This window comes from Danio rerio, chromosome 8 (assembly GCF_049306965.1).
Source record: "Danio rerio strain Tuebingen ecotype United States chromosome 8, GRCz12tu, whole genome shotgun sequence".
In the NCBI taxonomy this organism is placed as follows: domain Eukaryota; kingdom Metazoa; phylum Chordata; class Actinopteri; order Cypriniformes; family Danionidae; genus Danio; species Danio rerio.
Window position 1 is genome coordinate 40,053,420 of NC_133183.1, and position 20,485 is coordinate 40,073,904.

Here is a 20,485-nt window from a genome sequence, read left to right on the forward strand (position 1 = left end):
CTTAGATCAAGGCACGATTCCTGAAACTTGGAAAACAGCAAACATCTGTGTAATACTTAAGAAAGATAAAGATCCCCAAGATTGTGCATCATTTAGGCCAATTAGTCTACTTAATACAGATTCTAAAATACTAGCAAAGGTTTTGGCATGTAGATTAGAGAGTATGCTCCCCAAGTTAATAAAGCCAGACCAAACAGGCTTCATAAAATCACGTTATGGAACAGATAATATACGCAGACTCTTAAATGTTATTAATTTTGTCCAAGGTGAGGGACACCCAGCACTTGTTCTCTCCCTTGACGCCGATAAAGCTTTTGACAGAGTCGAGTGGGACTTCTTATTTGCGACTCTTGATAAATTTAATCTGGGAAATAATTTTATTAAGTGGATCCAGTTGCTTTACTCTGATCCTAAAGCAACAGTAGTTACAAATGGTCTCGCTTCGACTCCATTTCGCATAGGAAGAGGGATGAGGCAGGGCTGTCCTCTTTCACCTTTGCTTTTCGCTTTAGTAATCGAACCCCTAGCAGAACTCATCAGACAAAACAGAAATTTCCACGGTATTTTAATAGGAGGGGAAGATCATCGTACCTCACTTTATGCAGATGATGTGCTCATATTTATGTCCAAACCAGAGCAGTCTATTCCAACATTGCTGGAATGCATCTCACAAATCCATAGCTTTACCCTTAAACACCCCTTCTTTGGAACATTTAAAATTAATCTCCCCATTCAAATTATCAGAAACTGGTTTTAGATATCTAGGAATCCATGTCACATCTTCACTTAAAGACCTTATTAAACATAATTATACACCTCTTATAGAAAAACTCAAACCTAATCTGAAAACATGGTGTTCACTCCCAATCTCATTTCTAGGAAGAATAAATGTAATAAAAATGAATGTACTTCCTAAATTCTTATATTTATTCCAGTCCATACCTAGCTACTTAGCAAATTCATTTTTCAAAGATCTTAATAAAAACATCTCAAAGTTTATCTGGAACAATAAAAGACCGCGTATTAAAATTTCTAAATTAATGAAGCCTAAAGACAGGGGTGGAATAGGCTTACCAAATCTCCAGTTGTATTATTGGGCTGCCCAAATAAAAAACATGATTAGCTGGTGTAATGAGAGGACTAACTCTAGTTGGTTTAAAATGGAAGAAACAGCTTGCTCCCCTTTACCAATTAAATATTTACCATTTGTTAAGAATTATATAAAACTAAAAAAGATTTCTGAACATTTTATCATATCAAATACTCTTAGAACTTGGAAAGATGTAAAGACACATATGGGAATCTCCAGCCCTTTCTCCCTGTTCTCCCCACTTTCTTTTAATCCTGATATGCCTTTAACATTGCAAAACACTGTTTTTTCAGCATGGCGGGAACTGGGCATCTCTCAAATATCTTGCTTACTTTCAGAAGGCACCATAAAATCTTTCCAACAGATTGTAGATCAATATAACGTTTCAAAATCCAATTTTTATAAATATCTACAATTACGACATTTTTTAAAACCAAAGTTGGACAAAGGAGAGCTCAGATCCAAAACAACAGAGATCGAATACCTTTTACTGAATTCAGCTTGTTTAAAAGGATTGATAACAAGGATTTATGACACTTTGTCTAACAATTGCACTTCTGCCTGGTTAGGACTTAAAGATGTTTGGGAGAAGGATATTGGTCAAACTATTGAAGAAAATGACTGGGAAATTGTATGTGATAATATATACCCGAAGTGTACATCTCTTGGGATCCATGAGCTTAATTTTAAATTTTTTAACAGGATCTACTTAACTCCAATACGTATTAAGAAAATGTTTGCCAATGCCACAGACCTGTGTTTCAAATGTAAAAAAGATAAAGGTACATTCATTCATAGTTTTTGGGACTGTGGCAAAATTTTGCCATTTTGGAAGAAAATACATAAAGTACTGGAAAATATTCTTAAGCTAAATTTTGACATGACCCCAGCTTTGTACTTATTGAATCTTAATGCAAATAATCTGTTTGAAAAAGATGCATTCCAGTTATTTATTGTATTGGTATATTTAGCTAAAAAATGTATTTTGCTACTCTGGTCTGCATCACAAGCTCCATCTTTTAAAATGTTGATATCACAGATTGCTACATGGCTACCATTAGAAAAACTTACCTATGACAAACATAAAAAATCTGATAGATTTTGGTCAATTTGGTCTCCCCTTTGGGAGTACATAAAAGAGCTCTCTTAAAATAACACAACATCCTTGACATTCATTTACATTTTTTGTTATAACCTACTCTAAGATGATGTAATTGTACTTTTAATTATTTTTCACCTATATATTTTATTTTTTTTTTTTTTACATTAATTTCTCTTTTACTTTAACTCTCAAGACTGTACATTCTCTTTATGCTACAACATTTTGATGTTAATGTTTTGTGAATATGGGCATACAATAAAAAAAAAAAAAAAAAAAAAACCCAATGTTGGTTTTGTCCATATTTAAATGAACGTGTGTAAACGCAAGCTTTGATCAAACCTTTTATTCCCCTTGATGATATTGTGCTTTTTTTTCCCCTCAATGCCCTCCAAAGTTTCAATGTTTGGCCGTGTCTGCCATATCTGTTTTGTTAAAAAAAAAAAAGGAAAAAAAAGAATGCATCGGTTCCTGCATGTAGAATTCAGAAATCTCATGGCATTGAAAGAAAACTGGCAGCAGTTGAGTGCCGAGGTCAAAGGTCAGATGAGCAGGCATCACACCTGATAAACACCTGGGGCAACTGTACAGTAAAAAAAAACAAAACAAAAAAAACAACAAGATTAAGAAATATTGCTTTAATTTGAGAGAGACAAAAAAAACTCTTCCGTGTTAAAATTTGATGTTCCTCCAGCGTTCTTACTTCAGTCTTTAATGTCAGGTGATCCTTCAAATGTCAGTGTAAATTGTTGAGTGTACCATTAGTGCTCAGTCGTGTTTTTCATAGTTACCAGTGCCGATGGAGTTTTTTTTTTTAGAGCGTCATATTCTGCTGGAAAAGTTTCATTTTAATGGTAATATGCCATGAGCGGAGGTGTATGAGTAACTTCACAAGTTGACCATAGTCTAGAGCGATGACATGCTCATCTACTCCCAGAACCTGGCAGAACGAAATGTTGCAGCTCGTCCGGTCTTCAATGATGAGCCCAAAAGAGGCCACTTCACAGAGCCAGCCCAAGGCTTAAGAGAACTGAGAGGCAGGACAAGATGGCGGGCTGGACTTGGTTAACTTTAGATTTTACACAAATCTCATTGTTTTGTTTTTCACCTAAAATAGTAATTAAAACATCCAAGATGTGTTTTGCCTCATCAAAATGTGGAATTTGATCAGCAAACTACTCATTCTAAGACAACTATGCCTTGGGCTAAATGACTTGGCTTCAAGTACGATGCCACACGATTCAGAAATGAAGGTACAGACTGCACAAACAGATAAACGACATGATGCATCTCATTTCACCACAACTAAAGGCAGCGACAAAAAAAAAGTCAAGCTCTCACGATGATGACATTTCTCATGCAACCCTTTAGCAAGCCTACATAGTATTTATGCCTAAAAGTCACTGCATGGGTAAATAAGAAACAAGCAACACACACACACACACACACACACATATATATATATATATATATATATCCATGGGCCACTGTAAAGTAATATGGTTCTGTCATAACGTTTTGAATGAAAATCTGCATTTGGATAAGACACCTTTAGTATAGTTTTGATTTTAAGGCATAATAAAGATCAAATGCAAGTACGAGTGGATTTACATTGAAAATTTCAAACGCATCAAGAAAACCATGTGCTAAGGAAATTTCAAACCATTTGGAACGCACAGAGACGAGCTTTTGTGCAAAAATGAACTTAAAGGTGCCTTTAAAAAAGTGTCAAAGTACTTTTGAAAACAAAAAAGCAAACCCCCAATAGGTGGCAGCAAGAGGCCGCTTTATTTGAGTAAAGCATTGAACGATTCATTCAGCCAAAGAAGCCAATAGGATGAACGGACAGTTGAATCAATCCCTGAATCATCGACTCACCCGAGTCTTCTTGGCGAAGGCCTGAATCGTTCGTGCAGGGAAACGTCGCTGTGTATTATTCAGAGATGGCCAACTGTTCTGCTGTTTATTTTATTATACTTATCGCAATGATTTTACTACTACTATCAATAAAATTAATATTAATAATGATAATATTGCCGGAAGTTGTACAGCGCATGCGTCACGTGTTCATCATCAGCATCCATGACAACCGTCCTGTGGGTGTTGTTTGAATCTCGCTGTGTCGATTGGCATCTGATCTCTGCGTCCTCCGTGACAATTTTTCCAGATTATCGATATTATTGATCGTTGGATACGTCGATTGATCGCCTGCTGTTCCCATCACTCAGGTTTGACCCTTTTTATTACGCTGTGCTTTGTGTTTGTGTTCAGTATGTCTTGTGTTCACTACAGGTTCCAGAGTCGACTCACCTACGACTCGCTCCAGTTTGAAGGCCTCAACATCAGCGCGGGGGAGCTGAAGCGGCAGATCATGAGGAGCAAGAGGCTGAAGTTCTGCCAGCTGAAGATCAGCAACGCCCAGACTGATGAAGGTGAGTTGAGGAAAAGACACTTCAACTGTTCTACGCTAACATTAGATGCGTTACATCAGACACTTCTGGAAGCTGTAAGGTGGTGCTGATGCTGACATGTAGGGATGTTTTGGCTGTTTTAAAAGGCTAATGGCTCTCAAAGTATACCGTGCTCCATAATTATGTGCTGATTCTGATTTTATTTTGCTGTCAGAATACACAGATGATGCTCTCATCCCTAAAAACACGTCGGTCATCATCAGACGGATCCCTGCGGCGGGACTGAAGTCCTCAAACAGAAGATTTGTTGGGTGAGTGCTGTGAAATGAGCACACGCGTCCTCTGTTAGATGTTATATGAAGACTCCTGGTCTGTCCCTGGTGTTTTAGTCACACAAGCTCCTTTGTTTTGCAGACATCAAGCTGGACGCTGGCGTGAACCTTCACCTAGAGCTGATCCTTCACTCCTCTTACTGGAGCAGTTGTTGAAGGTATTGAACAAATGAATAGCACAATAGCAAAACGCAATGTAAAGCACACAATATACGCACACGCACTCAGCGTCTTAGGGAGATTTGAGATTGTTTGAAGGGTTGAGGGTGAAAAAGATTCAAATGTGCAAATGCCTGTGAAACAGACTGAGAATCTGGCTGAGGCAAAGGCGTCAGAGGAGGACAAGCTGAAAGCGGTGATGTACCAGTCCAGCCTGTGCTACTACTCCAGCAGGTGAGCGTTCAGACACTGACAGGTTTGCTTTGTGAGAGATGTCTGAGCTGATTCTCATGGTTCTGATGTTCACTAGTGAGGCCATGAGGCTGCTTGGGATCCCGGGACACCACATTAGGCACTGCCCCACTAATGTGGTAACTGGGTTTTCCAAGCTCACGGTTGCTGTGAACTTGAGCTCTTGTCCTCATCAGTCAGATTGTTTGCTCAGAGTTTGACTGTCACTCCTCAATTCACAGGGCAGCCGCTCCGCGCCGCACAAGCGCATCCGGAAGAGCACAGGGATTCCCCGCAGCTTCCTGTTGGAGGTGGACGACCCAGACCGAAAGGGAGTCATGATAGACGGCAGCGGCCGATACGTCATTCCCATCATAGACGCGTGAGTAAACTGTACTTGGCATAGCCGCATGTTCTAGTGTTTGTCCAAATCTCACATGATGTCTGCTTGTGTGTGTTTGCGCTCGATCTGTTCAGTGAGGCCTATGCTGCTGAGAAGAGAAAGAGGCCGTCCTTCTCCTGCCAGACCGAGCCTTTGCCCTCCTCGTCCTCAGCAGGTGCGGCATCTTCGGTCCGGGACGCCGGAGGGAAACGGTCCCGCTCCCCATCTTCACCAGAGACGCGCGGCGACCAGAAGAGACCACGTCGCTGAGAGACCTTCATCCAAGAGACCTGGAGCCGACGTGTAAATATTGTACATAGTTTATTAATAAAAGATAATAAAGATTATAGCCGCATGAACTGTGTGGACTGGTTAACCTTCACTCCAGCAGTGCAACACACACACACACACACACACACACACGAATGAATTCATAAACACAATATTATGAAGTTTTGCTTTAATTTAGGAAAAGAGAAACTCTTCTGGGCTAAAATCTGATGGGTTTTTTTCAGCGTTCTTACTTCAGTCTTTAATGTCAGGTGATCCTTCAAATGTCAGTGTAAAGTGTTGAGTACACTATTAGCGCTCAGTCGTGTTTTTCATAGTTACCAGTGCCGATGGAGTTTTTTAAAGCGTCATATTCTGCTGGAAACGTTTCATTTGAATGGTAATGTCCCATAAGCGGAGGTCTTGTGAGTAACTTCACAAGTCGGTCAAAGTCTACACCGGTGACAAGCTCATCTACTCCCAGAACCTGCTACTCTCTACCTACACGCTGTCAGCTGATGTTTCAAAACCTCAACACTCGCATACAGAACAGCCTCAGCGTCTGCACCTCTTATCGGCACTAGCTGCAAGTCTACACCCCCTATGTCCAGAAGTGAGCACAGCCTCTTGGTACCATCCCAGCAAGCATTTTTTTGGGGTGTTTAAAGGTGCCAACTGACCATCAAAAGTAAAAATGACTCATTTTATCTCATCCCAACAGGGAAACCACCAACAATAAAGAATGAGTTACTATCTGGTGTCATGGCTTTGCAATTAAAACAAGTTTAGTTATAATGGAGGTCATTGGGGGCAATAACAGCCACTTGAACAATATGAACAATACATAAGGGTTAAAAGTCTAATAGACGGCTTGGTTAAAACCAGGCTAAATCTAGGCTGTCAGTGAGTGTGCACCCCTAACCCCGCCTCTCACAGTGACCTCACTAGCTCCGCTGAGTGCTTTGTGTCTCAGATTGCATGCAAGTCTGCAGCCAGATACTGCTGGAAGCTAGTCATCAAATACACAGGAACGAATGACTACACGTGTCAATCTGTCTATTAAACTATCTAATCTGTCTAGTCAGTCTTTTATTATCTTTTATATGCAAAAATATTCATTCATAAAAACATATGTATATATGAACACTGGGTCAAATAGGGTCCGTGCATTTTAAATCTAATAACAAAAATAACCCAATGTTGGTTTTGTCCATACTTAAATGAACGTGTGTAAACGCACGCTTTGATCAAACCTTTTATTCCCCTTGATGATATTGTGCTTTTTTTTTTCCCTCAATGCCCTCCAAAGTTTCAATGTTTGGCCGTGTCTGCCATATCTGTTTTGTTTAAAAAAAAAAAAAAGGAAAAAAAAGGAATGCATCGGTTCCTGCATGTAGAATTCAGAAATCTCATGTCATTGAAAGAAAACTGGCAGCAGTTGAGTGCCGAGGTCAAAGGTCAGATGAGCAGGCATCACACCTGATAAACACCTGGGGCAACTGTACAGTAAAAAAAACAAAAAAACAACAAGATTAAGAAATATTGCTTTAATTTGAGAGAGACAAAAAAACTCTTCCGTGTTAAAATTTGATGTTCCTCCAGCGTTCTTCAGTCTTTAATGTCAGGTGATCCTTCAAATGTCAGTGTAAATTGTTGAGTGTACCATTAGTGCTCAGTCGTGGTTTTCATAGTTACCAGTGCCGATGGAGTTTTTTTTTTAGAGCGTCATATTCTGCTGGAAAAGTTTCATTTTAATGGTAATATGCCATGAGCGGAGATGTATGAGTAACTTCACAAGTTGACCATAGTCTAGACTGTAGGGATAGTTTACAGTTTAACCCAAAGAATGACCAGTCTGGTTGATGAAGAAGAGCCGGAGTCAGAGATTTTTAAAAAATAAATTAAGTTTACTGAAGATAGTTTGCAGTTTCATTCGCAGAAGCCAGCTTCAACACTCTCAATGAGTTCCTAGGCCGCTCTGCTTACAGTTTCAACAATCGAACAATTATACTCTTTACACAAGTCCAGAAAGGGTGGGATCCAGGTAAACAGTTCTCATTGGTTACAACAGAAATAGACAATTCTAAATACATGCGTCAAAGAAACATAGTATCTACTTCCAGATATGGATGGCCTTAGTGTGTGCGTCAAAGAAAGCCTTGTATTTGTATCCAGATATGGATGGCGACCTGATGCCTAGAGGAGAGGTCGTTCTAAGTTATTAGGAGCTGATCTCCAACCTGTAAAAAGCTAAACCAGGAACACAATAGACACAAAAGACCATCTGTGTTAAAGACTCAAGGATGTTTCTTGTACGTTCAGCTGTGTTATCAGGCTGGTTCAAGACTGTTTCCATCAACAGTCTGCTGCAATATCTTGGCTACACACAGTCTGTCTCCACACAAAAAGGAATTACATTACTATTAATTATACTCAAAAACAGATCAATCAAACAGCTATAAAATTATAGGCAATATATCAGGACAATAAAACAGGTGTCTTCTTCTCCTCTGTATTGGACCTCTAATCATAGGAACAGATAGAGAGAGAGAATGAGAGAGAGAGAGAGAGAGAGAGAGAGAGAGAGAGAGAGAGAGAGAGAGGGCTCCATGACCTATGACCTGGTCTGTGTGTCTCCTGAAAACAAAGTTAAAATAGACAGGCAAAAAGAGAAACAAGGACACAGAACATTCTTACAGTAAGCAGTTTTAACTTATTCATTAGTTAAAATCAATTCACAGTTAAATACTGAGAAACAGGATGATGAAAAGGATAAACAGTGGTCCATGATGAGACGAATTGGAAAGCAGAAATCCAAATCCTTCAGTCCCCCCTTTTGACCCGAATGGAGTCCAAACTCCACTTCCGGTCAGCCAGTGAGGTCACTAAGGAGAGTGAAAGTAATGACTCAAGCTCCCTTAATAAGTTCGCAGAGTTTTTTCACCCCTTCTTGGACAAGCTGGAACCTAAAAATTCCAGTCCCCAAGCTAAGGGCTCTTTCACTCTCCACCCACAAAAGGAGTTCACCCTTCTCATCATCGGTGGGATTAAGGGTCCTGCAAGCAGAAGTGAAAACATATAAAAAAACAACAACAGCGGACCAAAGTCCAGAATGTGAACACAAATGCGCAAGCCCTAAAAGTCCTCCAGAAGTAAACAACTCATAATTTCCATCGATACTTCCTCTGATGCATCTACAACTTGCTCCAACTCTAAATCCAAACATATAGGCTAATTCTAGTGCTCAGAGATCCTCTGATCAGACACAAAGGGTCATCCACTCGACCTAAGCCACACAGGATTTAAATTCATGACCTGCAAAAACATCTTTATCTTCACCAGTTTTAAAACATTCATCAGCGTGTTCACTAACTTCAAATTAGAATAATGAAGCATTTTTGCATTAACACACATTAAACATGCCAACAGCACAATAGTCCAATTCAGCACCATTACCATGTTTAATTATCACCTTGCTGAACTCCATGTCAGTCAAGTCCACTTAAAATATATTTTTATTCAAATAATGATGTGATTGTGGTGATGCAACACATTCCTCTGTATCATTGATAGGAAGTGTACAAGCACCCTTGTCCTGGCCATAATGAGCCAAATTCACCTTCACAGTTAACAAACTAATATCAAATCCACTCTCTGGAAGCCGGGTTAAATGAATTGAGCCAGACCCTCAGTCACCTCAAAGAGTCTAGATATAGATATTACCTGTTACCTCAAGACCAAGAAAGATGTAATGTTTTTTTTTTTACAAACTATTAATCCAAGTCATTAACATGCAATAAGAGGGATTGTGAATCCATTTCTTTTGTTCCCACGTTTTAGGGGTTTAACAAAATCTTAGTCAAATTTAACAAAGATCAAACCTGAGTAATTCAAACTCAAGCATCTTTTAACAGAAATAAGACTTAACCTTATAATTATCTTCTCAACTTGTCATTTGTACCATTTACTTTACTCTGACTAAACCATTCGACATAATCAGAAGCAAACAGTATGATTTTGTATAAAATTCATTTGATTCTTACTGTCTGGTCAATTAGAAATGCTCACAGGTTAGTTATTTGCTCAAACTATTGATTATTTGAAAATCTTTCATACCTGTCATTTGACAGTGAAACCAAAGCATTACCAATTGAACAAGAACAGACTGAGTTAACAACTCTTTTACCACATATAATCAAGACTCTTGCTTGGATATGGACTACTAAATTTTCATTTAAAGACAGTCTAAGTTTCTGTAAAACTTGTCAGTTTTCACAATAATAATATTGACTTGAGTTGACTTAACTGCTTAAAAATGCTGTTAAAGTTCACGCTGCATTTTTGTTTCCTAAAATGTTAATTTTCGCTGCAGCAGTATAAATACTTCTTACTGAATTCAACCATCAGATGCAAACACTTTTTATCTCTCTGTTCTACACAACATCCAAACAATTATGTTCCTCTACCATTGAGGACACACACACATAGACAGCGTGATTTACTGCAGCATTTGCCTTTAACACAAATGACTTCGACTCAATTCTCTGCTTATTTTTCCTATGCTAGAGTGAGGATGCTTTCTGGACTATTGTGGTTAGTGACTTAGCCAATGTCACTGTTTAAATGCCATCAAGTCTAAAATATTTAACATTAATATTCAGATAGCAAAGAATTAACTGTAATTAACCTTTGAACTTCTCAGTCAATTTAGACATGGGTTTGTAACCTGAAATGGATGGCAGTCTTCAATTCCACAGCTATAAGCTAATAAAACTTGTTTTAAAATTATTATTATTCCAGAGAGTAATCTGAATCAGGAAAAGAAGTCATTATTAACGATTGCAAACAGAGCTGGATAACCCATCCATTTAAAGCTCATCTCATGTTCTGCATCATCTTTTCATCAGATTCACTCAGCATTATTGACTTCTGTAATGTCTGGCATTTCTCTTATACAATCTGTAATAATATAACACTCATTCCAGAGGTTAGTGACAATATTCATACAACAGGGACAAATCATTCCCTCAGGACAATAAGCATTATTGTACCATAGACATGAATATTGTGACAGCTCATCACTAAGTTTGCTTTTGGTGTTGAACTCGCACAAATTTATTCGTAAAATTCTCTGTCCAGTTTCAACTGGATTTACATGATCTTTTATCAAGTTTCAAAGTTTCTGTTCATAATCAATGTCTTTTCTAAGATAATCAGCTGGTGCATTTTGTTTTCTTAATATCGTTGCTAAGCAAGTCGATAACAGAAACAAAACACAACTCATGGCTTCACTCAAACAGTCTCTGTCTCTCTGTTTCATGCACATAAATTTTCAATAGTCTTAGACTATAACATTAAAATTATTACAATTCAGAATCTTTAATCATTCACCAACGTTCCAAATGTCAAAAGTTTTTATCTCTCAAAACTCAGTTGGAACTATTTAAAGACTAAGAGAATTTCTTGTAATTATTTTACCTTAACTGCTTAATTCCATTCAGCTGTGTTATCCAAACCATCTCACAGCCAGTCTTTATCTTTAGCCAGCACCATCTCGAAAATGTCCTTTGCCATGAATAAGGACCTGCATCAGTAAAATACTATGAAAAATCAGACACATCAGTTAAAAATCATCTCAGCTTCACATTCAGGAATTCAACATTCTTAAAAATCAGACCTTATATATCCAGTGCTGTTAAAGCAGCCAACCACATTGATATTGGTAACATTTTAAGAAACTTTACTGTCTCCAATGGTTCTTGAAAGCCCATTGCCATTATCTTTTTGCCAATCATCTCCTTCAGGGTATCATACCCTGGCATAGTCCGTTGATGCTTGTCACAAGGACAGACATGTCCTCACTAAAAGCAGGATTCTCGTGATCAGGTCTGGACGGGGCCACTGAGGCAGATTACTGTAACTTCAAACAGTTCCCCTCTAAGGATGCTTTAGGCCGATAGAGCATCACCCCAGTCCAGCACCATCTTTCACATTAAACATCCCCCTTTTCGGGTAGATGCCCCGGGGTTTACGTGGGGTCCCATGCCTTAGGTTGTTTTCCGCTTTGGCCAAGGGAAAATCTTACCCGTCTTAGGGAACCCCCCTTCGTGCCCACCGGTCAACTGCCACTCACACTGCAAGCTCCTGTGCAGGCTTCCTCCTTGATTCAGAATTTTCTGCAAACTTGGGAAACCGCAGTCAAGAACCATGAAAGCCATTGAGACTACCTACTAGAATTCAAACATTGAGACAGGTTAATCAAACACTTAAATCAACTGAATATCAAGCTGAGATTATTCAGGGAGTTTAGATATCACCCTGATCCATTCAGTGTCAGGGTCTGCTACCTCAGTATAGCCATCAGGCCCTGTATGTGATGGTGGAGACTAAAGATAAGACAAAAGTTACAAACAGTAATAAACCACTGAAGACAAGACAAGAAATTTCCAAACAGTAATAACAACTGTTCAAATTAATTATCTCTATAGCTCAGCGGGTATATTAGTGTTTTTCAAGATGCTTTAACAAAAGCATTTTCATTCATTCATTTCTCTGTTCACTTAGTCCCTTTATTAATCCGGGGTCGCCACAGCGGAATGAACTGCCAACCTATCCAGCACGTTTTTATGCAGCTGGTGCCCTTCCAGCCGCAACCCATCACTGGGAAAACAAACAAAAGCATTTTGCAATCTCTTATTTGTTAACTTTGATTTTTAATTACTAATACCTCTATTAGTGTATACAAATTGAAATGTAGAATTTCTGTATTCATTCTAACATTTCCTTTACATTGTGATTTCCAACTGAGCACTGTGCTTATCAATTGTTATGGAAAAGGCAGATAGCAGCTCTTAACTGACATCTAAAGAGAGAGAAAGAGAGTTTTGAGCAATCTAGAACGAAAATGCATGTTTACTAAATTTAAACATAAAAACATAACATTAACCTCAATAACATAATTTTATTGTAATATCTTTTTACTCAAGCCCATCCTAAAACATATAAAAGTTGACATGCATTTTCAAAGTAATGCTGTTACAGTCAACAATAGTTTTAGATCTTTCAGGGGTTAACTGCATCCATCAAAGTATTATTTGAAACCCCCATTTATGTTACTTATATATTATTAAAAATATATATATCCAACCATAAAGCTGCTTGTTTGCACAGACTTACATGGCATATTTTTATTCAGACATGTCTCTGTTACTTTTACAGCCAAAACCTGTCATGTTGAGGGCTAAACCAAGACAGCAGTGCAGTCACACAGAATCTTATCTTCTAAGACAAAACATAAGCTATTCTTTATTCCCATAATGTTACTGTCAGTTTTTGTGCTTAGTTTTTGCTACTAGCCCTCAATATTTAGATTTTAGCTTTTCAATGACAATTCAATTCCAAAGGAATACTTTTTTATTTTATTTTTTTTTACAATCAGTTCTAAAATCATTTTAAACCTGAGAGCTTAGCTGAGCCATTTACTGCATTCTGCTCTCATCTATTTCTTTTTATATCTGAGTTCAACACCAAAAGCAAGAAGAAATTGAGAGGGCACTCTTACCAACAGCGCTTGGCTTCTGCTTGATGAATCTGCAAACCATCCCAAGATGTGCAAACTGTCCAGACCGGTCCAATCCAGTTAGGGTCATAATTTTCTCGGGATTGCTCCTGGTGCATCATTGATCAATCAACCTCACCCTGATATTTCTAGGTATCTTGTCTGACTTTTGTGGCCACTACTTTCTAATGGATCCCTATTATAATGTTATTTGTTATTTTTATTCAATTATTTCTTTCCCTAATAATCTGACCTACACTATTCTTATGGCATGCCTTTTGTCTGTGATGTAGTTAGATAGCAGTGGTGGAACTCAATTACAATCTCGGGTTAATTTAGTCCACTACTAAATAGAAAACCAGTCCAGGTTTTATGCCCGAGAATGTCCCAAAAGCCTCCTAAACACCCATCAAATGAGTACTCTAACTCCGGGTGAAGGAGAAGGTACACCTCTTAACTACTGTTACACTTATCAGTATCGCTATAGGTGTACCACAAAATGCACCAGCTCGCTAAGGGATTCCACAGCAATCTACCACAAAATCCTGTGAATCCACCGGCGCCTTTTATTCACGTCTGAATAAGAACCAACAACATTCATTCATGTCTGAATGAGAACCAAAAACGTTCCGTTACTACCCACCACTTCACAGACAATCCCTAGTCTTATAATTTTAAATCTTCCTACCTTCATTTTGTCGATTGATCAATGGTGTTACCAGTAAACAAGTGCCCGCATCCTCCATCAAAACTGTAGGGATAGTTTACAGTTTAACCCAAAGAATGACCAGTCTGGTTGATGAAGAAGAGCCGGAGTCAGAGATTTTTAAAAAATAAATTAAGTTTACTGAAGATAGTTTGCAGTTTCATTCGCAGAAGCCAGCTTCAACACTCTCAATGAGTTCCTAGGCCGCTCTGCTTACAGTTTCAACAATCGAACAATTATACTCTTTACACAAGTCCAGAAAGGGTGGGATCCAGGTAAACAGTTCTCATTGGTTACAACAGAAATAGACAATTCCAAATACATGCGTCAAAGAAACATAGTATCTACTTCCAGATATGGATGGCCTTAGTGTGTGCGTCAAAGAAAGCCTTGTATTTGTATCCAGATATGGATGGCGACCTGATGCCTAGAGGTGAGGTCGCCCTAAGTTATTAGGAGCTGATCTCCAACCTGTAAAAAGCTAAACCAGGAACACAATAGACACAAAAGACCATCTGTGTTAAAGACTCAAGGATGTTTCTTGTACGTTCAGCTGTGTTATCAGGCTGGTTCAAGACTGTTTCCATCAACAGTCTGCTGCAATATCTTGGCTACACACAGTCACAGTCTGTCTCCACACAAAAAGGAATTACATTACTATTAATTATACTCAAAAACAGATCAATCAAACAGCTATAAAATTATAGGCAATATATCAGGACAATAAAACAGGTGTCTTCTTCTCCTCTGTATTGGACCTCTAGTCATAGGAACAGATAGAGAGAAAGAGAGAGAGAGAGAGAGAGAGAGAGAGAGAGAGAGAGAGGTCTCCATGACCTATGACCTGGTTTGTGTGTCTCCTGAAAACAAAGTTAAAATAGACAGGCAAAAAGAGAAACAAGGACACAGAACATTCTTACAGTAAGCAGTTTTAACTTATTCATTAGTTAAAATCAATTCACAGTTAAATACTGAGAAACAGGATGATGAAAAGGATAAACGGTGGTCCATGATGAGACGAATTGGAAAGCAGAAATCCGAATCCTTCATCTGAGACTTCTCTTGTCTTAAATGTAATAACTGTTTCTTCTTCCCTGCTCTGCTGATGGAATTACCTTCACTCATCTACCAAAACTGTCATTTCCAAAAGTTTGTATCTCTTGCCCTAAGCTAGTTTCATTATTTCACAACATCCACAATCAAGTTCTTGAATATCCCCTTAGGCCTGCCGCTGATCTTTTACTCACATTCTACTTTGCACAAATGCCACATGTGTACAACGATTCACTAATCACTGCATTCAAAAAGGCGATCATTATCCTTGCAGCTTAATTTTCTTTACTTTATCAATTTCTTATTCATCAGCTTAACAGTTATTATTGCATTTGGAATAGATACAGAATCTTGTTAACATTAAACCCGTCATCCCTAAAAAATGTTATTTATGTCTTTTACTTAGCTTGAACTAGATGTACCTGCAGATAACTAAATTCTACACGTCTTTTTTACTTTAAGTGTAACCAAGTGTCTACCCTCCTCTGATAATTAACTGAACAGAAATCAATTACTTTAAAATATTTGGCATCTAAACAAAAAATTTAAGTACAGTGCGTGTTAGGACCTCTGCTAAGAAATTCTCTATCACTGACTGTTCCTAAATCATAAATTTTACAACATCTAGTTTTGCCTGTTTTGACTAATGCCATCATCAAAAATTAAATTTTAATCAAATTAAAATAAAATCCATTTTATTAGTTACCTACACAATCACAACCAAATTAGAAATGCCATAACATATTTAAATGTTTCTAATATTGCTATGTTCTCAAAAGTTTCAATAATGCCTATTCCAGCATATAACAGACCTGCATCTGGTTTAATTTTTTTTTAATCCTCCCTATGCTGGCTAATTTTGTTTTCCCTTAATGTCCTGAACTGTTAATTATTATTAAAATTTGACACCTAAATAATTTCTTATTTCTGAGCCATTTCTTATTTTGCATTTTATATTCATTACCATTTTTCACTTTTCAGCATTTTCAGCTCCTAATTCCGTCCTGCTCTCACATCAAACTGGTTATTCATAAACTTTTGTTGTAATTTTTTATCAGTTGACTGAAAAATCACTGGATTTCTTTATAGGTTCCTCTCTAGCTGATCTAATTTTTCTCCTTTAGTCCTTAATTCTTTTTTGCTTTTAATTATTTCTTCACATTTGTAAAACAATGTGTTTTCTGTTTTTAAACACTTTTCTCTTTCACATATTATTTTAGTACATTTAGAATTGTTACTTTTTGGCTTATTCAGTACTGTGAGTTCATTTCACTTTTTTTTTTTTTTTTTTTTCATTCCCTTCAAATATAAATCACTTTTCTGTCTTAATCTCTGACATAATTTTTCTCTCAAATCTTGGTTTAGTTTACTCAAAATAAGTTTTCCCTAATATTTAAATTTAATATTTAATTCCATCAACTTCTAACCCAAATTATTTTTTGTGTCATAAAAGCTGTCTCTTTTTCTTTTATTAGTCACCACCATGCATTATCATTTGTCCTCCTATGTTCAATAATCTTTAGGAGTTAACCTATGAAAATGAACCAAAATAATCTAACATTCTTCATAATTTATCATTTCAACCTTACACATTTAAAGTTTCATCGTACATTATCATCTAAGACTTTTCTTACAGTTTACATGATACTTTGCTTTTTATCAAATTGACAGGAGTCTGATTTGATACAAGAATGGGTAGCTACACTTTTGCTCTTATTTTTGCCCTCTGAGTGGTCACATTGTACTCAATTTGGACTAAAGGTCGACTGCTTTGAGATGGACTGCCAGACTCCCCCTCCTCACACCCTGAGAAGACAACTGGTTCATAGATTGGTGCAGTCATTTCTGTGGTGTCCATATCAGGGCACAGTGTTTCCCCCTTCTCTCTTAGTGCTGGCTTCTTTCATTGAGCTGATGTAAAGTTCTGGTGGAGCGCTTTTTCTCTTTGATCAGTTCATCGTTAGCTTGTTTGCCTCTTTTTAGTGTCTCTGAACATAAGTAGCCTTTCCAGTCCTCAGTAATTCCTGGGCATGCAGTGTCTGCCTCACTGCTTTCACAAATGTCCACAGCCAACAGTTTGTCCATTGTGTTTTTCAAACACCTTTTCTATTTGCCAGTGCACTCAGAGATGTCTGGTAGATAAGAGACCACAGTCCCCCAAAGTCCATCCCTTTGTCCTCTTAATTAATATATGGAATTTAGCTCATGACCTATAAAAGTCTTTCCTTCTTTCCCATTTTTTTTTCATCAAATGGAGACTCCTCTCATCTATTTTCTCCCCTTACGGTTTAACAGTTTATTTTCTCTAATTCACAGTCATTTTATCATATGTAAATATGTTTAATTTTCTATTTCTTTAGTGTTATTCTAATTAATTTCTTTAGCTCCATATTATGCTTTACTTTACATTTCTCCTCATCTATGCTAATGTTTCTCTACTAACCGGTCATTTTTACATCGAATTTTAATTTCCCTAACATTTTCCATACTCAGTTTCTATTTTCTCACTGCTTGCATTAAATGTTTCTTCTGTTTGCCATTTGTCATTATCTTATCTTTTATTTTCTCTGTCACGTATTTTAGTATTGCATTTTTTATTTCCATATCTGTTTTTCCATACCTGATTTAATTCAACAATACTACATGGTGGCCCACTATCTGGTATAACTGTTCAAAATCATTACTGCTATATCTCAAAGTTAATATTATTAATTAAATTCACATATTTATTTACTAAAAGCATTTTTCATTTTTGAAGTGCAATGCATAATTATCAATTTAGCTTCTTACTGCATAAACTTTTAAATGTATTTATCTTTTAAACTCACTCTAACGCATTCTTTAACATTTACCTAGCTTCTATGATTTTCATCTGAATCACTGTACTTTACTACAAATAAATGATATAGCTGACTTTGAGAAAGACATTTTTATTGCCCTTAAATACAAACAAATTCTCTAAAGTCAATTATTTCTTCAAATTGTTACTGCTTTTTTACTTTTAATCTTATCTGTTCAATGTGCCTATATTGTAAGTATTTTTTAAACATCTAATTTTATCTATGAAACAGTGGACTTATTTTTTCTATTTCTATTTTATTCTTTTTCCTTTCCGTAATTTGAGTTTTTAGCTCTTAGGTTTTCTTATACATTTCTTATACATTTTAAAGCTTACACATTTTCTAATTAAATCTTCAGTTAATCAATATTAATTTTTCAAGTTTTCTTTTTCTTTCTTATTCTCATTTAAAGAACTAACTTATATGTTATTTATTCATACTTATTTAGTAAATCTATTTGTTTATTAATACATTCTTTTACTCCATACTTCCTTTATCTCTATATATATATTGATCACTATGGCCTCATTTATTCTTTTTCATTAGTAGAGTTTCAAAACTCTTTTCTATATAATATAACTCTATTATTAGTATTTCCTCATTTCATTTATCTTACTATACTACTTTATAATATATCTATTCAGTAATAACTTATATTCTATCCACAATTATGTTAAAGTCTATGTCATTATTTTATCTATAGTTTGATCTCCTCTCTTTTACTCTCCTCTTTTCTGTTTCCCTAGTGCTGTAAATAGGCATAATCTATTTATTGTTCACACATGGACACCATAAATCTCTCTCTTACCCCCATCCTGCATGGAGCAGACTGTCTTTCACCTGTTGCTATGTAAAGAATTTAAGTCCACTCTGCCTATTGATCTTTTTTAACATATTCAAACTTAAAACACAAAGATAATTTCAGAAAAATGTTTATTCTTCTGCTTTTTACTCTGTGTCTTTCAAATGCACATGTTCCATTAGTTTTAATTTAGGAGACTCCTTTCTTTCTATCATAATCTCTTCTCTTAAACTGCATCAATCACTTTTCTTCTTGCTCTTTAAATCACACCACACATATGCAGCCCTCCTTTTATATTATAATATACTATAATCATTATTTTAACCTACTCTTTTTTGAAAACAAACTTTTTAACACATTCACACTTCTAATCTTATTACTTTTCCTCTTCGCATTCACTCCTTTCCTCCACTCAGTGTAACAGGAGCTGCATCCCCCCATCCTCATTTCATTCAAGGAGGAGGAAGGCAGTCTTCTCTGCACACCAATGTGGACTATTTTGCCACAATCTGAAGCAGCAAATACACAAACACTTCAATTAAATAAATACTCTACACTACACTCCTCTTGAGTGACCTGTCCGAGCAGCCCTCTAACCTTAGAGCGGTAACCACAGGCTTTCGCCTACCCATGCAGCCCTTTGTTTATCTCCTCAAACAAAGCGGTATCGTAGGTCTTAGCGCGCATCTCTCTACTTTAATCTGCTTTAATCTCTTAACTGTTACCACACATTAAGGACTCTCTCTTAAAACTTATAAATGCTCTATGCATTTCTTACATCATTATTAATTTCCCAAATCTGGGTAACAGTTACTAGTTAATGTTTATCCTATCCATCAAGGCCCACTTAGGAAAACACAGATCATTTGCATACCTTACTCTGCTTTAATCTCTTAACTGTCACCACACATTGAAGACTCTCTCTTAAAACCTATAAATGCTCTATGCATATCTTATATCATTAATAATTTCCCAAATCTGAGTAACAGTTACTAGTTAATGTTTATCCTATCCATCAAGGCCCACTTAGGAAAACACAGATCATTTGCATGCAAATTATTTTTCTTCTGTTATTCAAAACCCCTTTTTTCTTTAATATCTTTTTTACATTTACTTTTAATTCTTTAAAGCTGGAGAAACAGTTCAAGTGTATTTACCTGTACAAGCAGGTCCTGGCAGAAAAAACACAAACTAATAAGCATAAAATCGCTTACCGTTTTTTATTGTGGCCACATATTTGTGTTTTCTCTCCAGTCCAGCATGCACAGCAACACCAGTCCTGCTCTTTTCCAGCCCACCCAGAGGGACGCCAAATGTAGTGGTTTTCTTGGTTTTTCTCTTACTAAATCAAACTCAGTCTGGAGGTTATGAATATCAGAAGAATATACTTTATTGTCGACAACAAAGGAGAACTTTCAGGAGACCCCCAGTAGCATCTCTGTCTGAAAAATTCTGTCTCACTCAAATTATAGCCTGTTTAAATAGTCTTCTACACCAGTTTTTTTCTTTGTTCTCCATATGTTACACAAGATCCCTCCTACTTTAACCCTTG

At 36.8% G+C, this 20,485-nt stretch overlaps 1 protein-coding gene and 1 long non-coding RNA gene across 3 annotated transcripts; one reads left to right on the forward strand and one right to left on the reverse strand.

Moving 5' to 3' along the window:
• The first annotated feature begins 2,251 nt into the window (after positions 1-2,251).
• On the forward strand, positions 2,252-7,316 carry LOC141375865 (E3 ubiquitin-protein ligase RBBP6-like). 2 transcript variants are annotated; one of them, XM_073910865.1, is made up of 7 exons: positions 3,670-4,621; positions 4,815-4,911; positions 5,015-5,090; positions 5,237-5,325; positions 5,402-5,462; positions 5,565-5,704; positions 5,800-7,316. In XM_073910865.1, exons 1-7 carry the CDS (start codon positions 4,462-4,464, stop codon positions 5,972-5,974), a joined length of 798 nt encoding a protein of 265 aa, XP_073766966.1. In that variant the 5' UTR covers positions 3,670-4,461; the 3' UTR covers positions 5,975-7,316. The 2 variants fall into 2 exon arrangements, with proteins under 2 accessions (XP_073766967.1, XP_073766966.1); XM_073910866.1 differs by lacking the exon at positions 5,402-5,462 and having other exon boundaries at positions 2,252-4,621; positions 5,800-6,061.
• A 544-nt stretch (positions 7,317-7,860) lies between these two features.
• On the reverse strand, positions 7,861-14,455 carry LOC137496370 (uncharacterized). Its single transcript, XR_011016662.2, has 2 exons — positions 11,453-14,455; positions 7,861-9,030 (listed from the first exon to the last, which is right to left on the reverse strand). It is a non-coding gene; the product is annotated as an uncharacterized lncRNA (long non-coding RNA).
• Positions 14,456-20,485: the final 6,030 nt, after the last annotated feature.

Excerpts from the sequence above, each read along its gene's own strand:
- LOC141375865 (XM_073910865.1), top strand. The coding sequence starts at position 4,462 with ATGTCTTGTGTTCACTACAGGTTCCAGAGTCGACTCACCTACGACTCG. Across the intron at positions 4,622-4,814 it reads CAACGCCCAGACTGATGAAG|AATACACAGATGATGCTCTC; the intron begins GTGAGTTGAGGA and ends TTTTGCTGTCAG. Across the intron at positions 5,326-5,401 it reads CTGTGCTACTACTCCAGCAG|TGAGGCCATGAGGCTGCTTG; the intron begins GTGAGCGTTCAG and ends GATGTTCACTAG.